Below are 25113 nucleotides of genomic sequence, written 5' to 3'. Positions count from 1 at the left end.
TCTCATGTATTCTAAAAGAAAGAGCCCATAATCATGAATTTCAAAATAAAAGATTTAATGAATACTTTGACAAACAGGTTTTACAAAAAGTAGGCTTTAGACCAAATGTATAACTTTACTGCTCCTTTTATTCCAGAGTTTAGAAATCACGAGCGTATAAGATTGTTTAGGAATAAATTTCTAAAATTAAATAATTTTAGAAATTTATTCCTAAACAATCTTATACGCTCGTGATTTTAGGTTTTATGTATTATATATATAAACAATTTTAGGTTTTATGTATTATGTTATTTGTTTTCTAACATATACTTTTTTTACTGACTTTTACTTTGAGATTAATATTTTCAATTTCATAGATTTAAGATAGTACTCATAAATAGTACATAATAAATAAACTACTTTTTAACGTACAATTTCCTAGGAAAACTTACTTTTTTTTTGATAGATTTACTATTCTCACTTTTTCAAGAATAAAACTTATTTTTTTCTTATTTTTGCGTAACTGACCCATGTCTGTAATTAATGATAACCATTTCCTAAAATTTTTATAAACTTTTATAATTATTATAACAATTATAAATGTTTTGAATGTTTATAACTTCTCAATAAAGCACTTTGGACATAAATTTATACGAATTTTCTTTAACTATTTGATCTCATTACCACAGGATAACATTAAAACAAGTTTGGCTCCGATTTTTCCGTATACCTTGTATGTATTTTCAATTGTTAATACTAAATTTATGATGACAGATCTAGCAGCTTTCAGTGCCAAAGAATATTTCAAGTATCCGCTCCCGTCAATTGTGTATATTTACATCCCAATCAAGCAGAATTAATTGTTGGCGATCAAAGTGGTGTCATACATTTATGGGATCTTCGTTCTGATCACAACGAACAATTAGTATGTTATTTTATATTCGAAAATTTTACATTTTCTAAAATCACAAAAAGTTTTCAGAAAAATAAAATTTTGATAATACTTTTAATTTTAGTTTCAGTCTATTACAGAACTATAATCAAATATTTATAAAAACATAGGTGCGTTTACATTGGTTACGCTGTGTTTAAAGCGCTATTTTTTATCGTTCTTTTCCAAGTTTAAGTGCTTATATGATGCAGTGCAAATTCATGTCGTTCTTTTTAAACATTATGAGTTTTGTAACCTCGTCAAGATGGCAATTACTTGATGGAAATATTTTATTGAAATTGTAATAAATACGTTGGAATAATATTGAATGAAAATCTTTTAATTGTTTGATTTTTATTATTATTTAGTATTAATTTATTGAGATTTTAATACAAATTCAGCTATGAGGCTTGAAAGTTATAGCATCAACATTACATACAGAGTACATGTAACTTTGACTCTCCTTTCTCTTCCCCATACACATACGTACGCACGTATGCACACACCCATACACGAGATTAAATCCGACTAAGTAACCTTCACATGGTACATCTTGGATAATGCTGATAGCAGTATTGTAACTTTCAAGCCTTATAACTTGAAAATTACTTAATGGAAAAGTATTTTATTATAGTGTTTTGGAAAACTCTCGAGGTAAGCTATAAACATATGCAATAAAAAATAAAGGATTCCATTTAAAAAAGTTGATCTAATTTTAATCTGACCTTTGCGACGCCACCCAAGGCCAAACTAATAAGATCAATAAATAAATCTTTTTAATCCCTACAACTTTTGTCTGAACATATTTTTGATTAAATTTTATCCTGCAAATATAAAAGGGGTGTATGGGTGGCTCTGAGACGGGTCTGAGACACTCTTTTTTTATATTTGGGAAATATTTTACGCATCCCCGTGTCTGTGGGATTTACCCCACAGAACATGGGGTATGTGGAACTCCCGGATCAGTATATCCACTAAAACCCAACTCTCTGGCGTCTGAGGGACGGGCCGCGGCTAAGCATGCACCGCGGTCCGTCCTGATTCAAACGAGTCTCCGCCTTTCCGGGCAAAGACTCTCCTCCGGGTTCGAGACCCTGTATGTATACCACCTTGATCAAAAAGTTTCCAGAGTTACCATCAGGCGATACTCTGAGTCAGCTGATTTGAGTTCTGTTTTTTTGGTTAGGTTGTTACATCTATCATTGACATTCCCACTAAATTTTATCGTTATAGCCTGACATTTGTAAAAGTTACGCCGTCTTGAGTACATTTACTTCTGCGCGTGTTTTTGATTTTTTACAGTTTTAAAAATGGAGTTGAATTTGCAACAACTAGTTGGTATTAAATTTTGCGTTAAAAATGAATTCAATGGTGCGAAAACCTTGGAAATGTTGGGAAACTTTTGACAATGATACTTTAAAGAAAATAATTGTTTATGAGTGGCATGAACGCTTCAGAAGTAACCAAAAGAACCACGTCGTTTTCAATCGAAAAAAAAGGCAATGCTCATGGTTTTCATGGATTACAATGGTATTGTACATCACGAATTTTTGCCAGAAGGTTAGACAGTTAATATGGAGTATTGTTTAGACGTTATGAGACGTTATGCATGAAGCAATTTGCTAAAAAGAAAGGATTTGTGGGCAAACAACTCGTGGATTTTGCACCATGATAACGCACTATCACACAGTGCCATCATTATCCGTGAATTTTTGCCCAAGAACGAAACTAATACCATCCAATAGTCTTCGAATTCACTTGATATGGGCTCCCTGCGATTTTTTTTTTGTTTGATCGAGTCAAAAAACCACTGCGGGGAAGGCATTTTAATAGTCGAAAGGAGGTTATGGAAAAATCGAAAACAGCTCTGATGGTTATACTGACATTAGTTCTATAAATGTTTTGAGAGCTGAATCAAGCTGGCATAAGTGCGTTGCAGTCAATGGGGAGTACTTTGAAGAGGACAATATCACTTTTGATGAATAAACTTGTAATTTTAATTTTCTAAATGAATTCCGAGAACTTTTTGATTAAGGTGGTATGGTACGTACTTTTTTTTGCTTTTTTGAAAATTCTACTTTTTTTCCTTATCTTTCTCCAGTACTGACTCTCTCTCGTCTTATTCCTACATTTGTATCTAGCTATCAAACTTTTGTCCTTCATCCTTCCCTCTAAGTATTTCGGCCTTTTTTGGTTCTTTTATTTAATGTTATACCTGAATTCGTTTATCTTCTGCTATCTCTTTCTTCTCTCTCTAGTCTTTAATTCCTTCAGGATGTTTTTTGCCATTTCTTCATTTCTTGCCTCTTTTTTTTCTTAGCTACTCCCTGTTTACTTCTGCTTCCTCTAACATCTCTCTCCTCTTTCTTTCTTAACTCCCTTCTACTCCTGGTTGCCTTTTTTCTAGATTTCTTATGCATTTCTTTACTATTTTCTTTTTTGAATGTCTCGTCTTTTCTTCATATCTTAGTGCTCTTCTAATCGCCTGCATTCTAATCTCTTCCAGTTTTGTCTTTTCCAGCAATATGTAGTTTGGTGTTCCTTTGTTCAAGTTTGGAATCCATTTCACGTACTTGCTCTTTATCCCGTATAGCAGTTTTTCGTTTTGCCAGCCCCAAACTTCTGCCCCGTATAAAGCTACGCTTTCCTCTACACTAGTGCCTCAAACATCTTAATTCTTTTATGATTCTCTTTAAATATTCTTTTGTTTATACTCCGTGTCCTTTTTATCGCTGTTGTTGCTCTTTGCAGTCTTTCTCTTATGTGTTTCTCCGCACCGTCGTTTTTTTTTTGCAGTATGTAGCCTGGATATCTTATCTCTCTAACTTCTTCTATGCTTTCTCCTTTCCATTTCTATTCTCTTCTCTTTAATCTTCCTCTTCCACTTTCAAATACCATTACTTTTGATTTGTTACGACCAAGACTCAGTCCTTTCTTCTCTAGGTATTTTCTGAATCTTACCATTATCTCTTTTAATTCCGCTTCTCTCCTTGCCAACAAAACGATGTTATTTGCATATGTTATGGACCAGAATTTTTTTTTGCCTACTACTACTCCTCCAGTTTGCTCCTTTTCCATCTCTTCTTTCAGATCTCTTATGTATACAGGGTGTAACAAAACAAAGGGACTTGGAGTATACCATGAGTTAGAGGACACGAATCCAAGTCGAAGAGTCCTGAGTCATTTTTTGAACTGAGCCTTCTGTTCCATGCTATATGATGTTAAAGTTAGCGAATGAGCGCCCGTCTATAGAAAGAAAGCTGTGACGGACAATAGACGGGCGGAGCGGAGCTGACATCAGCTGTCTCGATGTTGGTGTGCATAAATATTTTTTTTTATTGCTCCCCAAAGAAAAAAATCACACGGATTGTAATCCGGAGATCGAGCAGGCCACGGAGTTATCGAACCTCTTCTGAATCATTAGGGAAAAGCTTCATCGAGACAACGGCGAACTATTCCTTTAAATAAGATTTATTGAAGTTGATATTAAAAGTAGTTTAATGGATAATTACACTTGAATATAAAGTTTGTCTCAAACAAACGATATATTTTTAATAGTAATTCTAATTAATCTAATTAACGAGAAATCATTGTATAAAAGCAAGTTATTCAATGTATGTACATTGTGAAAAAAATTTTCGTGGTTTAAGTAAATATGTTTTTATTACAGTCTAACGACACACCATGTGCTTTTTGGGGCCGACATAGTTTTTTTTTTTTTGTTTTTAAAACTTCTTTCAAGAGAACACCTGCAACAAAGCTAAGATCAAAGTATTCTCCTTTAGAGAATAAAATATCTATTCAATTTTTGTATAGATAATCTATTCTCTGTAAAGACATTTTTTTTATTTTTTTTTAGCTTTTTGACTTTGTTTGCTAAACACTAAACACTGAACACTATTACACTGAAACTGTGGCACTGTTTATAACATTGAACACTATTTACTAATTACTTTACTTAATTTTTCGTAAGAGATGTCTGACTCCCGCCACTTTCTACTGAATAACCTTATGTAGGAATTCTAAACGTTTACAACAAAGAGCAAAAACAGAGAGAAGAAATGAGATAGAGTAACAGTGTTATGATCGGTTACCTACCTCGCTCGTGCATGTGCAGTTCATTTTTATCCACGCTGAAATCGAGAGTTGCGCTACTGTATATACAGTGCTGTAACTTTCAAGCGTCATAAAGGCTCATCTACAATAAGGATTTGTAACCGTAATGTAACCGTAAGAGCGCTTCCATAAGAGTTGAATTATTTGAACTCTTATGGAAGCGCTCTTACGGTAACAAAACGAGTCAAACGAGGTTAGATTTCTAGTGAAATAACAATGGATCCCATAGATCGACGATTAATAGAACTAATTGAGAAATGTACATACACATTTATACGACAAAAGCCACCATGATTACAAGGCTAAAATATAATTTTTTTTTTTTTTTTGTTAAAGGCTCTTCCACAATAATAATTTGTTAAATTGTAAAACAATTTTTCTAGTAAATTGAAAAAATTGTTCAGAATCATTTGTTTTTATAACATTAAAAAGAGTATAGTAATGACCCTTTTCTTTTTGTTGCAATAAAAGTGGCCGAACCCAATTTTTTTTATTAATTTTTTTTACGTAATAATTGAACAATGATTTTAATTAAATTGAAAGATACAAATATTTTTTTACAACGATGAATATTCATAATTCATATAGTGAAGTTTTTACACTTTGTAAAAGCTCTGTACTTTTGCGATTAGAATTGATTCAAACAAATTCATAATACGAATTTAACAATTCTTTACGTAACGTTATGTTAAACGTTATGGGCTGCCATTGTAGACGATTTTGCCATAAGAGACGATTTTGAATAAAGATAAGGATACGATTACGGTTACGGTTACGAATCTCTATTGCATATGCGCCTTACTTGGAAAGTACTTAACGAAATAGTACATTATGGGTCCGTTCTGAATTACGTTTGAAGCGCTTCGAGTGCGCTGTGAAAGTCGTTTCGAATTAGCTATTGCGCGCTTCAAAAGCGCTTTGAGAGCGTTATGAATTCCCTAGAGTATACTAACCGTTAGGTTAGTATACTGTATTTTTAACACTTCTCCTAGACTGCTTCTCCTTCGACTTGGGCAGTTTATGCGTTTGATGCGTTTCATGCGGTCTATGCGTTTCTTGCATAATTCGGAACGCGCTCAGACTGCACCAATTACATATCAAATACAAAATTGACAAGAGAATTGACAAGCTTAAACACAATGGATCAAGAATTATTTAAATTTACGACTTTTATCGAAGAGAGAAACGAAATAGTACTAATATATACTAATTTCAAGGAAATCCGCAAAAAAAGATTAATATGTTTTAATTCTTAGTGTTCCGTACGAAATATAAATATAATTGTAAATTAAAATAATTTTATGGCATATTATTAATATCCGTGGAATATTATAAAAATATTCTACGGATACTATTTTTAAAAATTAATGTGAATTATTATGCATAAAATATTCATGAAATTTACAATTATTACATTTAAAAGCAATGTAATATTTTCGATAATTTAAAATATTGAAATAAATAACATTATTTGCTTTAATATAATATACAATTTTTACAATATTTATATAATATTATCAGGAGTGACATAAAACCACTATTTATTAGTATTAAATAATATTTCAGGAATATTATTTGATATTACATAATATTGTGCCCTTATAGGAAGTCCACTCAACCCATTGATCACATAAGAAACCGTTCCGAAATTCTCAAGCGCTCCATGTGCTTTATGCGCGCATTGAAAAAACGAAACGATTTTAAAGCGTTGCGCATCAGTATTGCACTTTATGCGCTTCATGCGTAATTTGGAACGTAGCCTATGCAACATGGGGCCGTTCTCGACTGAAAACAATGTTTTTAGTACGAGGCGTAGCTACGCACACGTAGCGCAACCGAGTGCTGAAAACAGCGTCCGAAGTCGAGAACGCACTCGCCCCATGTTGCATACGGTATTTTATGCAAAAAAAGTACTTTTTTGTGGCATTCAGGGGAAACAAACGCGTTTTCCTGTCCCTGCCTGTCCCGGTTATAGGTTATATCAGTATACTATCTTCGCTCATGCATTCGACCCTATGCTCAGCGCATGCACCACGAAACGTTTACAGTTTCTTGATAAAAGTGAGGATGCGAACCGTACGAGAATATTGGTTTTGCCGTGTGCGGACGGTAATATCTCCCACCCCGAAGATTGCCCATTTACGGCCATGTTACCAACTGTCTCAGAATGTTGCAAAAAACGTACTTTCTTTGCATAAAATAAATTTTTTTATAGGATTTTGGAAAGTTCTCGAAATTGACTACAAGAAAATGCAATAAAAAATATAGAATGTTAGGGAAGTACCGATACCTTTTAATTAGGTAACTACCGATACTTTAACATTATATTTTTTTTATTGCATTTTCTTGTAGTCCATTTTGAGAGCTTTCCAAACCCTACAAGAAAATTTATTTTTGTTAAGTATTTTTCGAGTTATGACGCTTGAAAGTTACAATACACTGCAGCTTTCAAACCTTACAACTTGGAAAGTATTTAACGAAAATAAACTTTCTTGTAGGGTTCTAGGAAAGTTTTGACATCAGCTATTAAATTTTGGAATAAAAAGTAATATGTTCCATTTAAAAAAATCGATGTGACTTTGACCTAAATATGACGCCATCCAAGGTCACACCAATAGTACCTTCTTATATCCCCTCGAAACCATACAACTTTTGTCTGAAACATTTTCTTGTAAAATGCAAGGGAACGGAAATATTTAGGGTGATCATTTAAAATGGTTCACCCTGTATATAATACAACTATTAGGTCATTAAGTATGAAACTTTACACATGTATATATGTATACTTAATGACCCAATAATTCTAATATGACCAGGAAATATAACAACAAATTAAACTAACGAGAAACAGCAGTATCGAAAACAGTTCTTAGTGCTGAACATTTTTCTACGTGAATTTACAAATGTACGATTCCTTAAACTGCGCGCCGAATTGTTTTTCCAGATTTAAAAACAGATTTTTAAGATGAGCCACAAATGTAATATCACGAAATTAAATTATTATTAAATTAAATTATAAATTATAATATTTATTTATAAATATGATTAAAATATATTTCAGAAATTTTTATTTCTTGTTTTAACAATTTCAGGATTGTTTTCAATGATTTCAATAATTTATTTCCATCGAAGGTTAAGTGACTACTACGATTATATTTGCGAAAAGAGAACAGTGTAATTTATTAATATCTATTAATATAATTCTATCATAATATAAATTGTTTAATACACAAATTGAACATGCATAATGAAAATTATTTTATTGCATGTGCAGCAGCAGTTGTACTAATTTATTGGTTAGGTCTTCACAGCGACGCTCATATGCTATAAGCGCCTAGGGTTTCATTGTCTTACCTTAATGCAATAAGCGTACAAATTATAAATATTACATCAGAATGAATAATAAATGCATCTCACGAGTTCTTACAATTTCAAAGCAAACATAAGTGACGCTTATATGCACGTACAGCGCGTAAGCGTCAAAGTAAACGCACTCTATGTATAATATAAAAAATGTATGTCAAAAGTATAATATAAAAGATATAATATAATATAAAAGATAAATGTTTGAAAATTATAGACACAATAGAATAATCTTTATGTGATTGTACTGTTTAAATATTGTTATCTTAGATTCCAGAAGCTGAATCTTCGATTCAGGATATTACAATAGATCAGGACGGCACTTACATGGCAGCAGTAAATAATAAAGGACACTGTTATATTTGGACACTTTCAGGAGGCATTGGAGAAGAACCTACAAAACTAAATCCTCGTCATAAACTTCTAGCTCATAAACGTTATGCTCTTCGCTGCAAATTTAGTCCCGATTCTACGTAAGCATTTTTTAACTTATTTTTATGATAACTATTCCATACAGCACACAAACATTGAGTCAACATTTAGAGTTGAATTACAGCATTGTGTTGAATCAATATTTCAAAATACCTTAACGTTGAAATGACATCATAGAAGCATTTATTTGTTCATTAATATCTGTTGGATGTTTTGCATACATTGCAATTCAACATACAGAAACGTTGATCAACATTAATTTGACATTTATTCACATTGTAATGACCCTATTTTATCGTGCAGGGGCGTAGCTCGCCAGAATTCCAGGGCACAATCGGGATCCGAGAGAATTAGATTCGTTGCTTAAGTGATTAACAGAATAGCTTTGTTCAAAAAGAAAACTACAATTACGCGGCATGATTGACTACAAAACAGTTCGCGGACGAATACTCAGTACGAGTTACAGAGATTTGATATCGGACAGCATTAAAACAGAACAGTAGACTCGGTACTCTTTTTCAGGGAACGGCACGGGCCAACTTACGGGCGTCGGCGGGATGGCTGATGTCCGTCGGAGCGATTTCGCGGAATATCTAAGACGAGGTTCGATGTCAAAAGAGCGTAATTTGGCAATGTATTAGCGTGGTTTCGGATTACATTATACTTATCGCGATGACGTATTGATACATCGGTTCGGTTATCTTGCTTGAGCGGTTGCAGTTACTCGTATGCTCGGTCGCGGTGCGTAAGTTATTAGTAACGCATTTGTGCGTTATCGGGAGCGCGATCAGCTAACAAGGGGAGGACCAGGTGAGAGACCCTGGGATTTTGATCCCAATTTTTTTAATTATTCTGGAGACGAAAAAAAAGTTTACGTCTCCCGGCGTTTCATCGAATAGGCCTTAGTTTCGAAATAATAAATTTGTGAAAATTGGCCATACCGCGGCGCGCCAGAGAGCGAACCCGGATCTTATGATTGTGAAGCAAGCACCTAACGCACGGAGCCAACTGCACTGGTTGCGGGAAAAGTTACTGGGAAGGCTCATATGGCGCGCCGCGGTATGGCCAATTTTCACAAATTTATTATTTCGAAACTAAGGCCTATTCGATGAAACGCCGGGAGACGTAAACTTTTTTTTCGTCTCCAGAATAACTAAAAAAATTGGGATCAAAATCCCAGGGTCTCTCACCTGGTCCTCCTCTTGTAAGTCGTCTAAATTTAAATTCGCACATGTGGCGCGGATTCGTTTTTGTTGCCGCTCGCTCGGTGAGCGCAGCGCGCTTTATGGCCGGCGGGACGCGCGGACAGGGGACTGCAACGCGAGGCAATAGGCCGTACGCAGCGATTTAATTCGGCGAATTTGTCGGTTTGATTTTTGACTAATTGTAAGATCGCGATATTTGATGGATGTACCGATTATGCTGAAAACGCTTAGTTAAGGCAAAGAACTGTTTACCCCTTTTGTGGATCGGTGCAGTTGGAACAGATGCAGAGGCCGTATTCTGTAACTTTTAACGACAGCTAGAGATATCGTTACGTGTCGTTGCGTAGCTTTCTTATCATGTATAATATGTGCGCAACGACATTGTAATGATACCGAATTTTTGTTACGAAGTTAGAGAATAGGCTTACTGGTGAGGAACTTATCGACTACCAAGAACTCTTGGTCGGACCCAAGCACGCTTGAGTTTTGTAATCGACGTGAGCGGGAGCGGAGTCGGTCCGTCATCCAAAAACTCTTAGCAGAAATCAAGATATTTGATCTTAAATGGGTCTAGGAGGCTTTTTTGGGTGGACTAGTCAACCGGAGAGGAATTGCCGACGAGTCGGAGATGAAGAGCCTCGTTTCTTCTCATCTCCGGGCTTGTATACCCGAATCTCGAGACGTCAGGGGTGTTTGGTGAGCATTTGGCTCCACCCGAAGCCCAGTATTTCCGTCGCTCAAGATCGATTACACGGAGCGGAGCGCCCTGCCGTTGCGTGCGTGGCGAAATAGTCGCCGCGCAAAATACGTTTACGCGCTCCACATACGCGGGCTTAGAATAATTACTGTTGCTATGCGCCGGTTTTTGCTATCCAGCGGGTGGTCGGACAGCACAAAACAGTGACAGTCTGAGGAGATGGTCGTAAGGTGGTTTGTTGCAGCATATTAGAATCAAGAATTATGATTTGTATAAACCGATATATGAGGTGTACAACTTAATTCTCGGCTTTTTTAACGAAAATATGTTATTCTTTATTTATATAAAAACGAATAAACTTTTAATCTTTGAAATAGTTTTTGTTATTTTCTTTAGTTCTTTTGGGTAACTGGCAAAATCTACTTCGAAAGAATGGTGATGGTTTCGAGTTAATAAATTTATTGATACTTTTTTGATCATCTGACAGAATTGAAATGGGAATCAACCAGGCAATGTTGCATTGAAAAAGATGGTAATCCGAAAGAATGAAGTCTGGAAAATACGCCGTATAAGGGAAAATTTTGCAACCCGAAAATGACTTCCAAAGTTGTTTTTGCCGCATGCGGTTGTACATTGTCGTAAAGTAAAATCATCTTCCTCCTAGCACCAGTAGAAGGTCTTTTTTTCTCAAATGCGTTACTCAATCTAGTCAATTGCTGCTGGTATCGCTCAGAAGTGACAGGTTTGAGCAATTCATAATAAATAACATCTTTCTGATCCCATCAAATACACAGCAACTTTTTTGCGTGAATGTTTGATTTGCGGTATTATTCGATGGTTCACCCGAATAAATCCATGATTTTTGCTTCTTCAGATTGTCATGGAGTACCCATTTTTCATCACCAGTCATTATTTTGTGCAAAAAATTCTTATGCAAAAAATCCTTCTTGAATCTTGACAGTAGCCGTCACGGCGTCTCTCTTTGTATTCAGAACTGAGCATGAAACCCAATGGCCCACTTAAATCTTACCAAGCTTATGTAGATGTTTAGAAATGGCTTGTTACGTCACTGCAAGTGCATTTGCAAGCTCTGATTGAATCTGACAAGGGTTTTCTTCTAAAAGCTGTTCAAATTCTTCGTCTTCAATTTTTTTAGTTGTCCAGAGCCTTCTTCATCTTGGAAACCAAAATTTCTATCCCAAAACTTTTGAAATTATTTCTTACATAAGATTCTATAAGATACAACATTTTCCACCTAAAACCGAACAAATTATTTCTTCAGTCTTGGCGCTATTTTTTCAGAAATACGAAAAGGAGGCAGTGTTTTAGATACTGCTTTTTAACCGACATCGCTTTCTTTACTGTGTTTTGAGATTGTATTGGCCGCACCGTCAAGTATTATACCTTGTTTTAAGACTTAAGGAAGAATGTTTTAAAACGAAAAATGTTTTTAAACGAGAATGTTTTAAGACGACTTTCCACTATATGATGGAAAAAAAATTTGAATAGATGCTGTAGTCGATTAAATGTAGGGACGGAGGATTAAATTGTATACTTAATAAATTAAGAAAAGGTCGTAACAAATTCCTACTATTGAAATAATGTTTTATGGGTGGTTGTACATACAATTTCTAATCTTTTGAGCTGTCCGCCGTTACTTTTGACTTTAAACACTCTTAACTTGAATCAGGAAAGAAATATAACAGAATATAATTGAAAATTAATTTAACCCTTAAACACACTAAGGGGGAAACCCTCTATGATATTTCCAACACTTGCTGTGTAATGACGGAATGAGATAGGAGCAGGGGATAAAAAAAATTAAAAATCTTCTTTTTTGATTGATATGGTTGATTAACTTTATTGGTCAACTAGAATTCGAACGGCGTGGCAGCAAAGTTTTGTTGAAGTTTGTGGGACCGCCATTGTGTGTGAATATAACTTTGTTGAGTAATTTTATATAAAAAAAAACCAGACAAAACACGTTCGAACAGGTCTGTTTGCATACGTTATTCGCATATACTCTGTCTAAAGTTAAAATACTGTATAGTGCTGTGGAAAAGGGGGCTTCTACGCAGGGTCCGAAATGTATCATGAAACACATCAATTTTCAATTTGTAACGTCTCCGCTTCGCGCATGGACGGTGGTCGAACGGGAACGAAGGAGCAAAGGAATTAGACTAGTTTTACAGTTATAATAATGATAGGTGTTTATAAATGAAAATAAAAGTGTAGCAACAGAGAAAATAAAAAGATTATATGGACAGAAGATTATATGGATTAACAGAAGAGAAACTAAACAGGTAATAATTAACGTGACAGAAGAGAAAATAAAAGAGAGTAATAATGTAACAAATGAGATAATATAAACACGCGGACGGACGAACGTGACAATTTATATTCACGAACAGGAAGAAAATACGAAGTCGGCCATTTACAATGTCGCGAGACGCGTTTCACGGAAGAACGTCGGGACTCTTTCCCGGAATCGTGTCGTCATGGATTTTCGAGACGGCGCACTGTGTTGATCTGAGCGAACGAAATTATTTTATTTGATAAAACGTGTAATTGCGTAAAAACGTAAATACTTGCAAAATTTTTATTAAAGGATAAAAGATTAATTTTGATGGATACATTATAAATTTTTAACTGGCTGCAAAAATTTCTGATTTTTTTCTTAATTATACATTTTAAATTCTTTTTATACTCTGAAAAATTATTTTTCTGCATAAAAAAATGCAAAACTGCGTCAGTTTTTTAATTAATATTTGATTTATTTCACCAAACGCAAAATAACTTTTTTCGTCGGACTCCGCATACTAGATTTTAAAATGAATACAAAAATTAAAGTTGCGAATAGTTGCAGCTACATTTAATTTTGAACCATTATTAAGAAATAACTTAATAACTTTATTCAACTTATTTGATCAATTCATATCAATCCCGAATTTTCTACTTTATCAAACTTAGTAAAATATTTAAAAAAATAGCAATTTTTAAAACCATAAACCTTGACCTAATTCAAAAAATTCTTATTATTTTTACATTATAAGTTACTTACTTACATATATTTGTGGGATTCATAGCCAGAACAGACAAAACGCATTTATTCAGCATGAAGTCGCTTATTGAAATAAAGACGACCGCGAGCCGTGATAAGCGGGAGCGCGCCAAGACTTGCAGAAACAGGTTCCATCAAGTACTTCCCATTCGATTTAAAAATTATTTATTTTTAAATTTTATACTTCCAAGTGTTCAAACACATTTTTATGAAATAAAAGAGTTTAAAATACTCAATCGGATTTTTGACTTTTGTTCGCTCAGATTAACAAAAGTGACCACTATGCAGCGGCCTTATTGTCGTGGCCCGTACAATAGCTTCGCGGCGCGACGTGGTGCGGAGCGTAGTGGGGGCGCGGCGCGTACACGTGTATATTTTCGGTATTTGATTGCACGCGGCCTGTCGCGAGGCAGTTAGTAACCGCAGGTGTAATCGCCAGGTGGCACTACCCCATGCCAAGTGCGCTTGGTGGAGGCATAGAACTCCGTACCCCTTTACGTGTAGTAGCACCGGACTCAAGATGCCGGACCCAAGATGTAAATGGATTGCCTTGCGTCAAGTGGCTTGACAGGGTCCAAGCTGTCTTGAGCCCGTTGTAGAGGTGAGGATGTCGAAACAGAACGGATTGGTTGCGGGCAAGTCGAGAGCCAAGTGACTTGGTGGAGATTAAGAGGCTTGATCTCTGTCTCGACCTGGTGCTCTTCTGCTCGGCAAGCCGGTCAGAAGCGAAAAAAGATGATTTCTCTCGGCGATCGCAGCCTTTATATACTCGAGAGTCGAAAGGAGGGATGTGCGGTAAACAGGCGGAACGGTACGGAGACAGCATCCTCCGCCACTCAATCTCGAGCATCTCGGGACGGATCGCGTGCGCGCGGAGATATTCGAAGCGCGAATGCATTCGAACGCTAGAGAGTCTGGTAGATTTATTTGGCGCATAGCGCCGATTTTTGCCGTCCGGCGGATGTTCGGCTGGACGGCTAGGACGGTTCAGGGGGGGGTGTCGGAAGGCGGTTTGTTACAAATTTTATACACCTTGAATTAATCAAAATTACCTCATATTCGCCTTGTTACATAATTACACTTTTTTATTGGAATGACAATGACATACTTTTTTGAAGGTATGATTCTAGCTTTAAAACGCCATATTGCAAAGTCCTTGAAAGTTTTTTGCTGCAAAGATATAATTTTTTAAAGAAAAGGTACATTTTTTAACAGTTTTTTATTTTTTTTGTGGTTTTTCCTACATAATTTTACAATAAATTATTTCAACAATATCGATTATGCAGTCACATTTTTGCGATTTAAAATTTTTATTTGAAAAAAAAGATTTTTAAAAAATATTAATTGGAACCTATGTTATAACTTCTCGAAGTTGAAAAAGTCTCCCAAACCGAAAAATTTATTAACATAATTTTCCGGATCGGTGTATTTAAAGGTTAATACTGTGGATATTATAACAACTAATATCTTCAAAATTCCCCCGAGAAAAGTAAAAAATCTGTTGCGAAAAATATTACCTCAATCATGGTTTGAAGTTGTATTTTCTTACATTTATTTAATGTTTATTCAATTCATATGCGTAATGTAGATTTTATATATTTACATTAAAAAATTGAACAAAATAAATGTATAAAATTAGTTTTTAGATTATTACAAAAAATCTATATTTAAAAAGTAATTTATTGTGTGCGTAATTTAAAATTAATTTGCCTTTCTAAAGTATACTGTATACAGTGTGTCCCAATATTCGAGGATTCGGAGTAGAAGACGTGGTACTTTAGTCTAAAAGAAACAACTTTTTCCTTTAGCAAAATTGCATTAGACATTAGACATATAGTTTTTGCGTAAGGTCTAGTTAAATATAACGAATACGCGCTCCAGTCCATGAGGCGTCCAGGACTGGCGTGCGCTCGTCACTCACTTATTCCTAGTATTTGGCTAATATTTATAAGAAATGTCTTCAGATGCGGTAATACGTACGTTGTGTTATGATTAATTCACGTCATTTTAAGACTGTATATAAAAATCAGTTATGAATATCGGGCCACGATCTTTTGTTTTATATTTCTTAAAGTATGAAAAGTTCATAAAATAAATATTAATTTTAGTCCTTACATAATGAATAAATAGAAAAATTGTCTATTTCTGTAGGTCCATCTGAAAATAAAGATAAATGTATAAATAGTAAGATGCTTTGCGCGAGCTGTGTTCTATCATTCCAAATATTTCATAGTTTCATTCAATAAGTTTTATCGATATCTTGAAATTTATCACACATCTTTCAAACTTTTATCTAACAAGGAATGTGACGGAAATGTCCGCCTTAGATTTAAACGAGCTTTCAATATGTTGTAGTACAGATACAAATAAGGGACACGTATTTTTTTTATACCTAATCTCAATTTTAGTGGGTGAAATACTTCTCTATACGCATGGTACGCGCACCCGTCCGCGAGTTCGTGTGCTACGGAAGTGACTCTCCGATTTCGACGTGTCTTTAATATGGTGTACAGATAAAAATGTGAGAGGCGTATTTATTTATACGTGTCCTAATGCACTTTTAAGGGTGAGTAAGTGAAACATCCCTTTGAAGAAAATCGGTTTTTTTTTTTCGAAGTGTGTATCGTCGAAACTATATGAGATAGAGAAAAATGTTCTGAATGAAAGTTGAATGGCTGCAAGAGTACTTTATAACAGTGATAAAAAAATTAAAGAAAATTTTTTTAAATACTTTTCCCCACTACATACCTATTTTTTTTAAATTTTTATTTCTTTTTATAAGCAAAATAAAGCTTATTTTATTACGAATTCAATTGTATATGACAAAGTTATGATGCGACCTTTTCATTTTCCAAGAATAATCAAAAACCACGCATGGTACTGTCTATTCATTCGTACGTTCGATATTACTTCACGATATTGCGCATGCGCCACTTAGCGCATGCACTTTGGATTATCTTTTATCTTGAAATTTAATTTTTACGTCTTGGCAGTATTGACCTTAATATGTATATATTCAAGTGTTACATAAATGTTTTTCTCGATATGTACGATTTTATGTTATTTACGCAGACTGTTTTCGAAATGTTTTTGTCATCTTTTATTATGGAAAAATAAGAGAAAAACATGATGCGTGTAGTATCGAGTACACGTACCATATGCTTATGGAGAAGTTTCTAATTATTTTTGGAAAATGAAATGTCACAACCTAACTTTATCATATACCATTAAATTCATAATAAAATAAGTTTTATTTTGCTTATAAAAAAAATCAAAATTTTGAAGAAATAGGTGGTGGGGGAAAGTATTAAGTTTTTTTTTAATTTTTTATCACTAGTATAAAGTACTCTTGCAGTCATTCAATTTTCATTGAGAACATTTTTTTCTATCTCTTATAGTTTCGACGATACATGCTTCGAAAGAAAAAAAAACGATTTTTTTCAAAGGAGTGTTTCACCTTTAAAAGTACATTATGGCACGTATAAAAAAATACATGTCCCTTATTTTTATCTGTACAATATATTAAAGGCACGTTAAAATCGGAGGGAGTCATTTCCATAACGCACAAACGCGCGGACGGGTGCGCGTACCATGCGTATAGAGAGGTTTTTAATTATTTTTGGAAAATGGAAATGTCGCATCGTAACTTTATTATATATCATTGAATTTGTACTAAAATGAGCTTTATTTTGCTTGTAAAGAGAAAGAAAAATTTTGAAAAAAATTGGTAAGTGGTGGTGGAAAATGTAAAAAAAAAATTTTTTAACAAATTTTTCTTTTGCAGTTATAAAGTACTTTTTGAGCCATTCAACTTTTATTTAGAACATTTTTCTCTATCTCTTATAGTTTCGATGATACATGCTTCGAAATACAAAAACCGATTTTTTGCGAGATGTTTCACCCCCTAAGATTGGGATTGGTCACGTATAAAAAAATACGTGTCTTTTATTTTTATCTGTACTACAACATATTAAAAGCTTGTTTAAATCTGAGTCGGATACTTTTGTCACTTTCCTTGTAAGTATGTCTTAGCAAGATTTTAAAAATTATGAAAAGATAAAATTGTTTTGGTACAAAAAAAAGAAAAATTACATTTTTTGAAAGATAACTTTTTTAACTTATTTATTTCTCTTTTAAATTTTCTCTAATTATCTATAAATATTTTGTAGCCAAATCGGAAGGTTCACCTTTTCGGAACTACACCCTTATCTCGAATACTGTTCTTCTATTTCCCTCTCGCTTGAACCAATTCTTATTCCCGCATAAAAAAGTAATAGGTTGAGCTGATATCGCGCAATAAGAATTACGATTTATTTCATATTTAAGAGATTTCTACAAAGTGGTATTAAAAATACTAGAAATATTGTGAGCTCTAAAAAGAAAAAAAATTCCGTTATATTTCTTGAGAGAATAATCTATATTTCTTAAGATAAAACCCGATAGCTCTTTTCTGCAAATTTAAGTATGTATCAAGTGCGAGTTGTACAAATAGGAGTCGCGAAAGCACCGTGGCTTGAACGTTGAACGCGAAACAAAATGAACGTAGACATGAAACATCCACACGCGAGTTTATCCATATTATAAAATAGTAATGAAAAAATATCGATGTCAATAATTTTTTTATGTCCTTAAATTAAGTAAAATTTATTTTTAAATTAATTTATTAAGATTGCTGGTGACAACATCGGCTGATCAAACTGCACGAGTATGGAGAACAACAGACTTCTCTGAAGTACAAGTGCTTCAGTCATCCGATGACGCAAAGCGTTGGGTTTGGGATGTGGCATTTAGCGCAGATTCTCAATACATATTTACCGGTAAGCATCTTGTTTTTTTAAACATTCCCTTTCCCTAACAATAAATGTTTAAATACAATATATATTTATCAGGATGTCCACTACTAGGAAGAAAACCTGGAATTTTTAAAGAATTTATTTTTATTCTTGGAAATTGTGATTTTTGAGATTTTATTGACGTACTCAGGAAAATTTTTGGAATTTTATTATATTTAAATTTAAATTCTATTTTTTTTTTTAATCAAATTGTTTGAAACAAAATTGTTTTTCCTGATTTTTTTTTTTTTTTTTGGATAATGCACAATGAGTGAAAAAAAAGATGGCATATGCATCTACGTACATTTTCTTGTAACTCGCAACTTTTTATAAAAGATTAGTAACAATTGAAAACAATACATTGTTCTAAATTAGCATTGTGTTTTTAATCATTTTTGAAATTCTGTATTTCTAGTAAGATAGATCTGTATTGCGGAGAGATTGTTATATTTAGTTTACATAATTTTTTTTTAGTACTTTCTCAAATTTAATATTTAAATCTTAAGTCACTTTTTTTTATGATTGTGTGATTAAAAAACATTGAAAAATATAAAATAAATTCATTTTAAAACTGCTTTAAAAATATTTTAATTTTATTTGGAATTTTGAATAAATTTCCTAAAAAATCTGAAAAGAGTGAGCCCAAAAAAACCTGTTTTTTGTTTGCCCATTTTTGGACTTTGAATTTCAAACCTTTTCTTTATGCCAAATAGTATTATATAATGGAACATTAATCCCAGAAAAATTTTATATGAGCATAAGCGCGGTTCCGGAGATATAAAGGATTGAAAGTGATAGTTTCTCGTAACACAAGGCGCCATTTTTAGACTTCTTTTCTATTGTTTGAATAAAAGTTACCATTTTCCATTGTATTTTTGCGCGCTGAACATGAATTTTATCAGCAAATTGCTCTATCACGTCAGATTTTTTAGAAAAGTGTCAAAAATGATCATTTTTACCTCACTATAGCGTTAAAAAAAATCTATTTTTATCTATCTAAAAATCTATCACTCACATTCAAAAAGCACCCAATCTGTGAGAAACAAAGGGGCTTACATTAAAAAAGCATCCCAATCTGTGAGAGGCAAGGAGACTCACATTAAAAAAGCACCTCAATATGTGAGAGGCAAAGGGACTCACATTAAAAAAGCACCTCAATCTGAGAAGACTTACATTGGAAAAGCATTCCAATCTATGAAAGGCAAGAGGAATTACATTAAGAAAGCACCTCAATCTGTGAGAGGCAAGAGAACTCTCAGTAGAAAAGCATCTCGATCCATGAAAGCCGGTGTCACATGTCACTTCAACTCCATCTATCTCGGGAAGTTTTTATACTAGACGAAAATTATTTCATATTTCAATCCGGGATAAAAATTCATAAGAAACAATGTTTCACTTTATTAAATATATTTTTTTAGATAGATAGAAATAGATTTTATTTTAACGCCATAGTGAGGTACAAATGATCATTTTTGACACTTTTCTAAGAAATCTGACGTGATAGAGCAATTTGCTTTCCAAACTTGTGTTCAGCGCGCAAAAATACAATGAAAAATGGTAACTTTTATTCAAACAACAGAAAGAAGTCTAAAAATGGCGCCCTGTGTTACAAGTGTAAAAAATAACACAGTTTGAATACGAGAAAGTATTATAATATTTATTCCATAATCAAACATAAAATATAACGCCTTACTAGTACAATATTTTTAAGCTTCAGTAGTCTAGTATAATAATCTCTTAAGACGACCCATGCTTCTCTAACGGCGACTGATAAAGGTCTGGTCGGTCTAATCGTTTCCAGTGAACACGACACACACGCAAGTGCAAGTTTGTGCCTCTAACGCCACACTAACGAATAAAAGACAGAATTACATATCATTTTCGCGCCAGAATACAAATGTATTACATTCAACAATGAGAAACCATCATTTTCAACCCTTTATGTCTCCGGAACCGCGCTTATACTCATCTTAAAATTTCTCTGGGATTAATGTTTTATTATATAGTACTATTTGGCATAAAAGAAAGTTTGAAATTTGAGGTCCAAGAAATGGGCTAAATTTGGGGTTACTCTTTGCAAGAAATTTTTTTACAAAATTTTAATAAAGGTTTGTGACATTTGTAATAAACATTCATAATTTATCTAAAAATTAGTAACAAAAGTTTTATAAATACCAAAAAATAAATTTTAATAAGACTGAAAATCTAATTCATGAAATTAAAAAAGCCACTGACAGCAAACACCATTTAGACGTGAGTATACGTTACGGGCAAAGTTCGCATGGTTGTAATGTCGGCATTGTCCAGGCATTGTACAATGCGACTGAGCAAAATTGCTTTAAAATGATTTATTAGTGGACATGGTCCAATTTTATGTAGGAAAAATCAACAGTGCTCATTCAGTGGTGGCAATGTCAGCAACTGTCATTACATTACAGACTTGCAGACTGTCCGGTTCCAAGTGAGCAATGTTGATACTGCTAAATTTTTATGTGCTAAGTTGTCAAGTTGCTTTAAATCAATAGAGCCTTTAGTATTAGCAAGTTTCTTCATTTTTTAAATCTGATATTTATGTATAATAATAAAATGTCGATAAAACTGCATATTAGAGGCGACCTTATCGATTTAAATGATTTTGACATATATTATCAATGTTATGACTCTGAGTGAGATCTTAGCCATCGATCGTTATTTATTAAAATGTTATTAACATTTATTAAAGTTATTATTAAAAATGTTATTATTAAAGTTGACAATGTAAATGTGTATTTCTTAGCGAAGGTAAGTCTACCTGTGAAGTGTTTCCTTACAGAAGAGCAAAAGATATAACCTAATCCTAATTCATACAAAATTTTTGTCACGATTGGCCACGTTGGTATTGACTTATACCTTCTTAATCCGAAATGATAATAGGTTAGTTTATAGCTCTCTTCCGTAAAGAAGGCGGAAATCCTTCAGATGGACCTCGCTTCGCTATCTCCGTAACATGGCTGTGTCCCTGCCTGGTTGATATCTGTTGATGACTCTGTTCACGGAAATTTGACGTTACTTGGAACCGTGCTCAGTCCGCAATGTAATAATAGTTGCTGTAATTGCCATCGCTGGATGAATAGTGCTGATTTTGCCCACATCAAATCGGGCAAAATTCACTAATAAAGCATTTTCATTGAGCTTTTCTAGTCGCGTTGTACACCCAAGGACTTTGATTCTGTCCATGGGGAAATTTTTCAAACTGAAAAGTCGCTATCTTTCTACATACTTACAGTTCATGATTAACGTAACAACCAATAAGCTCTAGTTGTTTCATTAATCATGAACTGCGAGTATGTAGAAAGTGGTGACTTCTCAGTTTGGAAAATTTCCCCATGGACAGAATCAAAGTCCTTGGGTGTACAATGCTAATCATAGATCTGCCAATGTCGATATTACATACCATGCGAATTTCGTAAAATATACATTAATTTATTTAATGACAAAATATAAATGTTTCGATTTCAAGTTTGTCTCATTTTCAGTATAATCAAACATATAATTTTTGAAAAGTAGATGTAAGGTTCATAAATTCCATGGTAGTTAAACAGAAATGTGTCAAATCCTGTTTTTGTGTATGCATCATTTCTAAAATTAATTTTTTTTCGAGGTCTTTTCTTTATCCAAAATTTCTATGCTATACTAATCAAATTCATGTAACGTAATACGGTGTTCCATAATTACTGAATGTTGAACCGTATTTCTATTTATGTGATTTTTATGTTTGCTTATTCTTAAGTAATCTTATTTTTAAGTAATCTTTTGGTTTTTGACTAATGTACGATGCATTACAATTGTATTGCAATTGCAATTTACAAGTAATTTTATATACCACATATGATGACAAAACAGTAAGGTTTATTCTTATAAACTCTAATATAGTTTTGTAATTTATTCATGTATGTCATCCATTATTGAGTCAATTACAACAAGGTTCTTGAATTTCTTGGATATAACGAGAACAATGAGAATGGGGAAAAAGATTTTTTATCTTCTAAATTTTTATTGTTGTTTTCAGGAGTCGTATATATGTAAAATAAAGTTAATGAAATTGTCTTAAATAGATCAAATATAATATTCATTTTTTTCGATGACTGAAGAAATGGTATCCAATAAGTAAACATTATACAAAAAAATATTGATAACTTTTTTAAAGTTATTTTGATGAAACTTAAGGTATGATAAGACTACTCAGAACTCGGATCGGTTTAGCCGTTACTGAGATCTGAAATCTCGGGTGCTCGGAAGTCGCTGGCTCGCGTAAAGAGACACATACGTTCTTGTTGCACTTAGTTGGTGCGAGACACGATCTCTTGATTAGGGATGCCGAATACCGGATAGCCGGATATTTTCTTTTATCCGGCCGGATAATCTGATGTTAACATCAGATTAACACCATTGCTTATTTTGATCAGAGAGAAGCCTGAGAGCAGTCATCCTAACCTTTTTCGACCATTAGCGTCACCAACGTCCATTTTTGCGTATGAAATTATAAATCACATCAGGGTGTTTACGATAACTCAAGTTGAGTTAGTTTCTACTAGGGCCAAAAAATGTTAGGCGTAACTCTCTCTAGTATCTTTATGATTCGTGACAACTCAACGCTGTATCGTGTTGCCTGAGTTAAGTTAGACCTTGTGCTCAGCAAATGTACTGCGTAGAAATTTCATAATAGCTATTTATATAAGTTTCTCATAAACCTCACACATAAATATTGCATGTTTTGAAAGAAATAATAAGCCTCCTTTATTTTTTGTGGAAATCAAATCTTGGTCATAAAAATTTAGCTGGAGTTCTGTCAAAGCGTCGACACATTGTTCACAATTTTTTTTGTTAAAAAACGTACTGCAAAGCCTGATATATATGATATAATACTGCGGAAGGGTAATTAGTTGCGAGTTATTTTTATTACAATAAAAAGTAATATCATATATTTGTACGAGTTTTTATTATCACAGTTTGATTCATCAGTTACTAATGTCTATTTTCCATTATTGGCGGTTTTATTTATCGTCGTAATTTAATTTAATGAAGAAGTAAAATATATTTATATTTAATAATAGAATATAGTTTCCAGATAAATCTTCTTTCAATTCCATATGAAGCAAAATTTTTTTCATTGAACTTTGAAATTGCTTTGAATTAGAGTTATTATTGCATATAAAATGCTGTCTTATAATACTAAACATAAGTTCTAAATGATCTTGACTTAATTTGTAAGTGAAAATATATAACGAAGAATTTGGTTTTTCGCAAAGCATATATAATCTCATTAAACATTTAATTGAAATACAAGAATCTAAAAATCTAGCGTTTCTACGAGAATTAATGAGCATGTTTCTATATGGATTTTCTTTTAAATTAGAAATATATTCAAAACACTTATTTAATTTTGCATACATGATATTTCTGTTCTTAAAATTAAATCGTGCCTTATAATCGTACTGTTTCATATTTTGACTATTCTACGCAGTCCAGCGGCTGAGTTCGAGGTCTAATTTAACTCAGGCAATACGATACAGCATTGAGTTTTCACGAATCATAAAGGTACTAGAGAGAGTTACGCCTAACATTTTTCGGTCCTAGTGGAAACCAACTCAACTTGGGTTATCGTAAACAGCCATCAATTTTGCGACACTATTGATAAAAAATTTTTATCGGTATTGTTGCAAAATTGATGTGATTTAAACCTACAGCACATGAAAATATTTGGTATTACCTCTGATAAAAAAACAGATAATCCTATATCATGGTGGAGAAAACATTATTCCGAATTTCCAAATTTAAAAAATCTTGTTTTAAAATATTTAAGTGTTCTACCCTCTTTAGTAAATTTTGAAAGGCTATTCAGTTCCGCAGGAAACGTTTACAAAGAAATGTAGACAGTCGAAATAAATTACTTCCAGACAATGCAAAAATGTTAATTTTTATAATAAAAAAATTAAATATTTAATTTTAAAAATAATTGTTTAACAATTGTTCAGATTAAGTTGAAAATGAAGGTAATAAAACATTGTTTCTATCAAAATAAATAATATTTCAAATTACAAACATGTTATTGGACCGATAGTGTAAAAACACAATGATAGTAAGAAAGCCTTCTTTGGTTGCAGATAGGTCTTAGTGCTTATATTTATTTGTGTGATTTTCTATACTTCTCCGAATTCAACAAGGATGTGCGCCGAATTAATTTTCGGTCGTAACACAGCATGTCAAATAAGAATTAGTAATATCATTATTTATATTAAATTGATTAATTTAATATAATAATTGATAATGATTTGCATCTATATACCCATTCCCCCTTGAAAAAACTGTAAGAAATTTGTCACTCATATACGAATATTGCGAGAAATATCACTGTGCCCCAGTGGTCGAGATGGTAAGACACCGGGACCGGAGATTCCGGAGGTGCCAGGTTCGAACCCTCGGTGGGGTGTTATTTTTCGCAATAAATTTCTTACAGT

At 33.3% G+C, this 25113-nt stretch overlaps 1 protein-coding gene across 1 annotated transcript in view; it reads left to right on the top strand.

The window, feature by feature from the left end:
• The window catches only part of LOC105199966 (target of rapamycin complex subunit lst8), a 62113-nt gene that overhangs the window by 35913 nt on the left and 1087 nt on the right, over positions 1–25113 (top strand). The window contains exons 4-6 of the mRNA XM_026139058.2: positions 754–904; positions 8660–8862; positions 18453–18601. Of these exons, the coding sequence (XP_025994843.1) occupies positions 754–904; positions 8660–8862; positions 18453–18601 (503 nt within the window). The remainder of the gene's footprint in view (positions 1–753; positions 905–8659; positions 8863–18452; positions 18602–25113) is intronic.

This window comes from Solenopsis invicta, chromosome 11 (assembly GCF_016802725.1).
Source record: "Solenopsis invicta isolate M01_SB chromosome 11, UNIL_Sinv_3.0, whole genome shotgun sequence".
Classification (NCBI taxonomy): domain Eukaryota; kingdom Metazoa; phylum Arthropoda; class Insecta; order Hymenoptera; family Formicidae; genus Solenopsis; species Solenopsis invicta.
The sequence above is the reverse complement of the archived record's forward strand: the minus strand, read 5'-3'. Positions and strand labels throughout refer to the sequence as shown.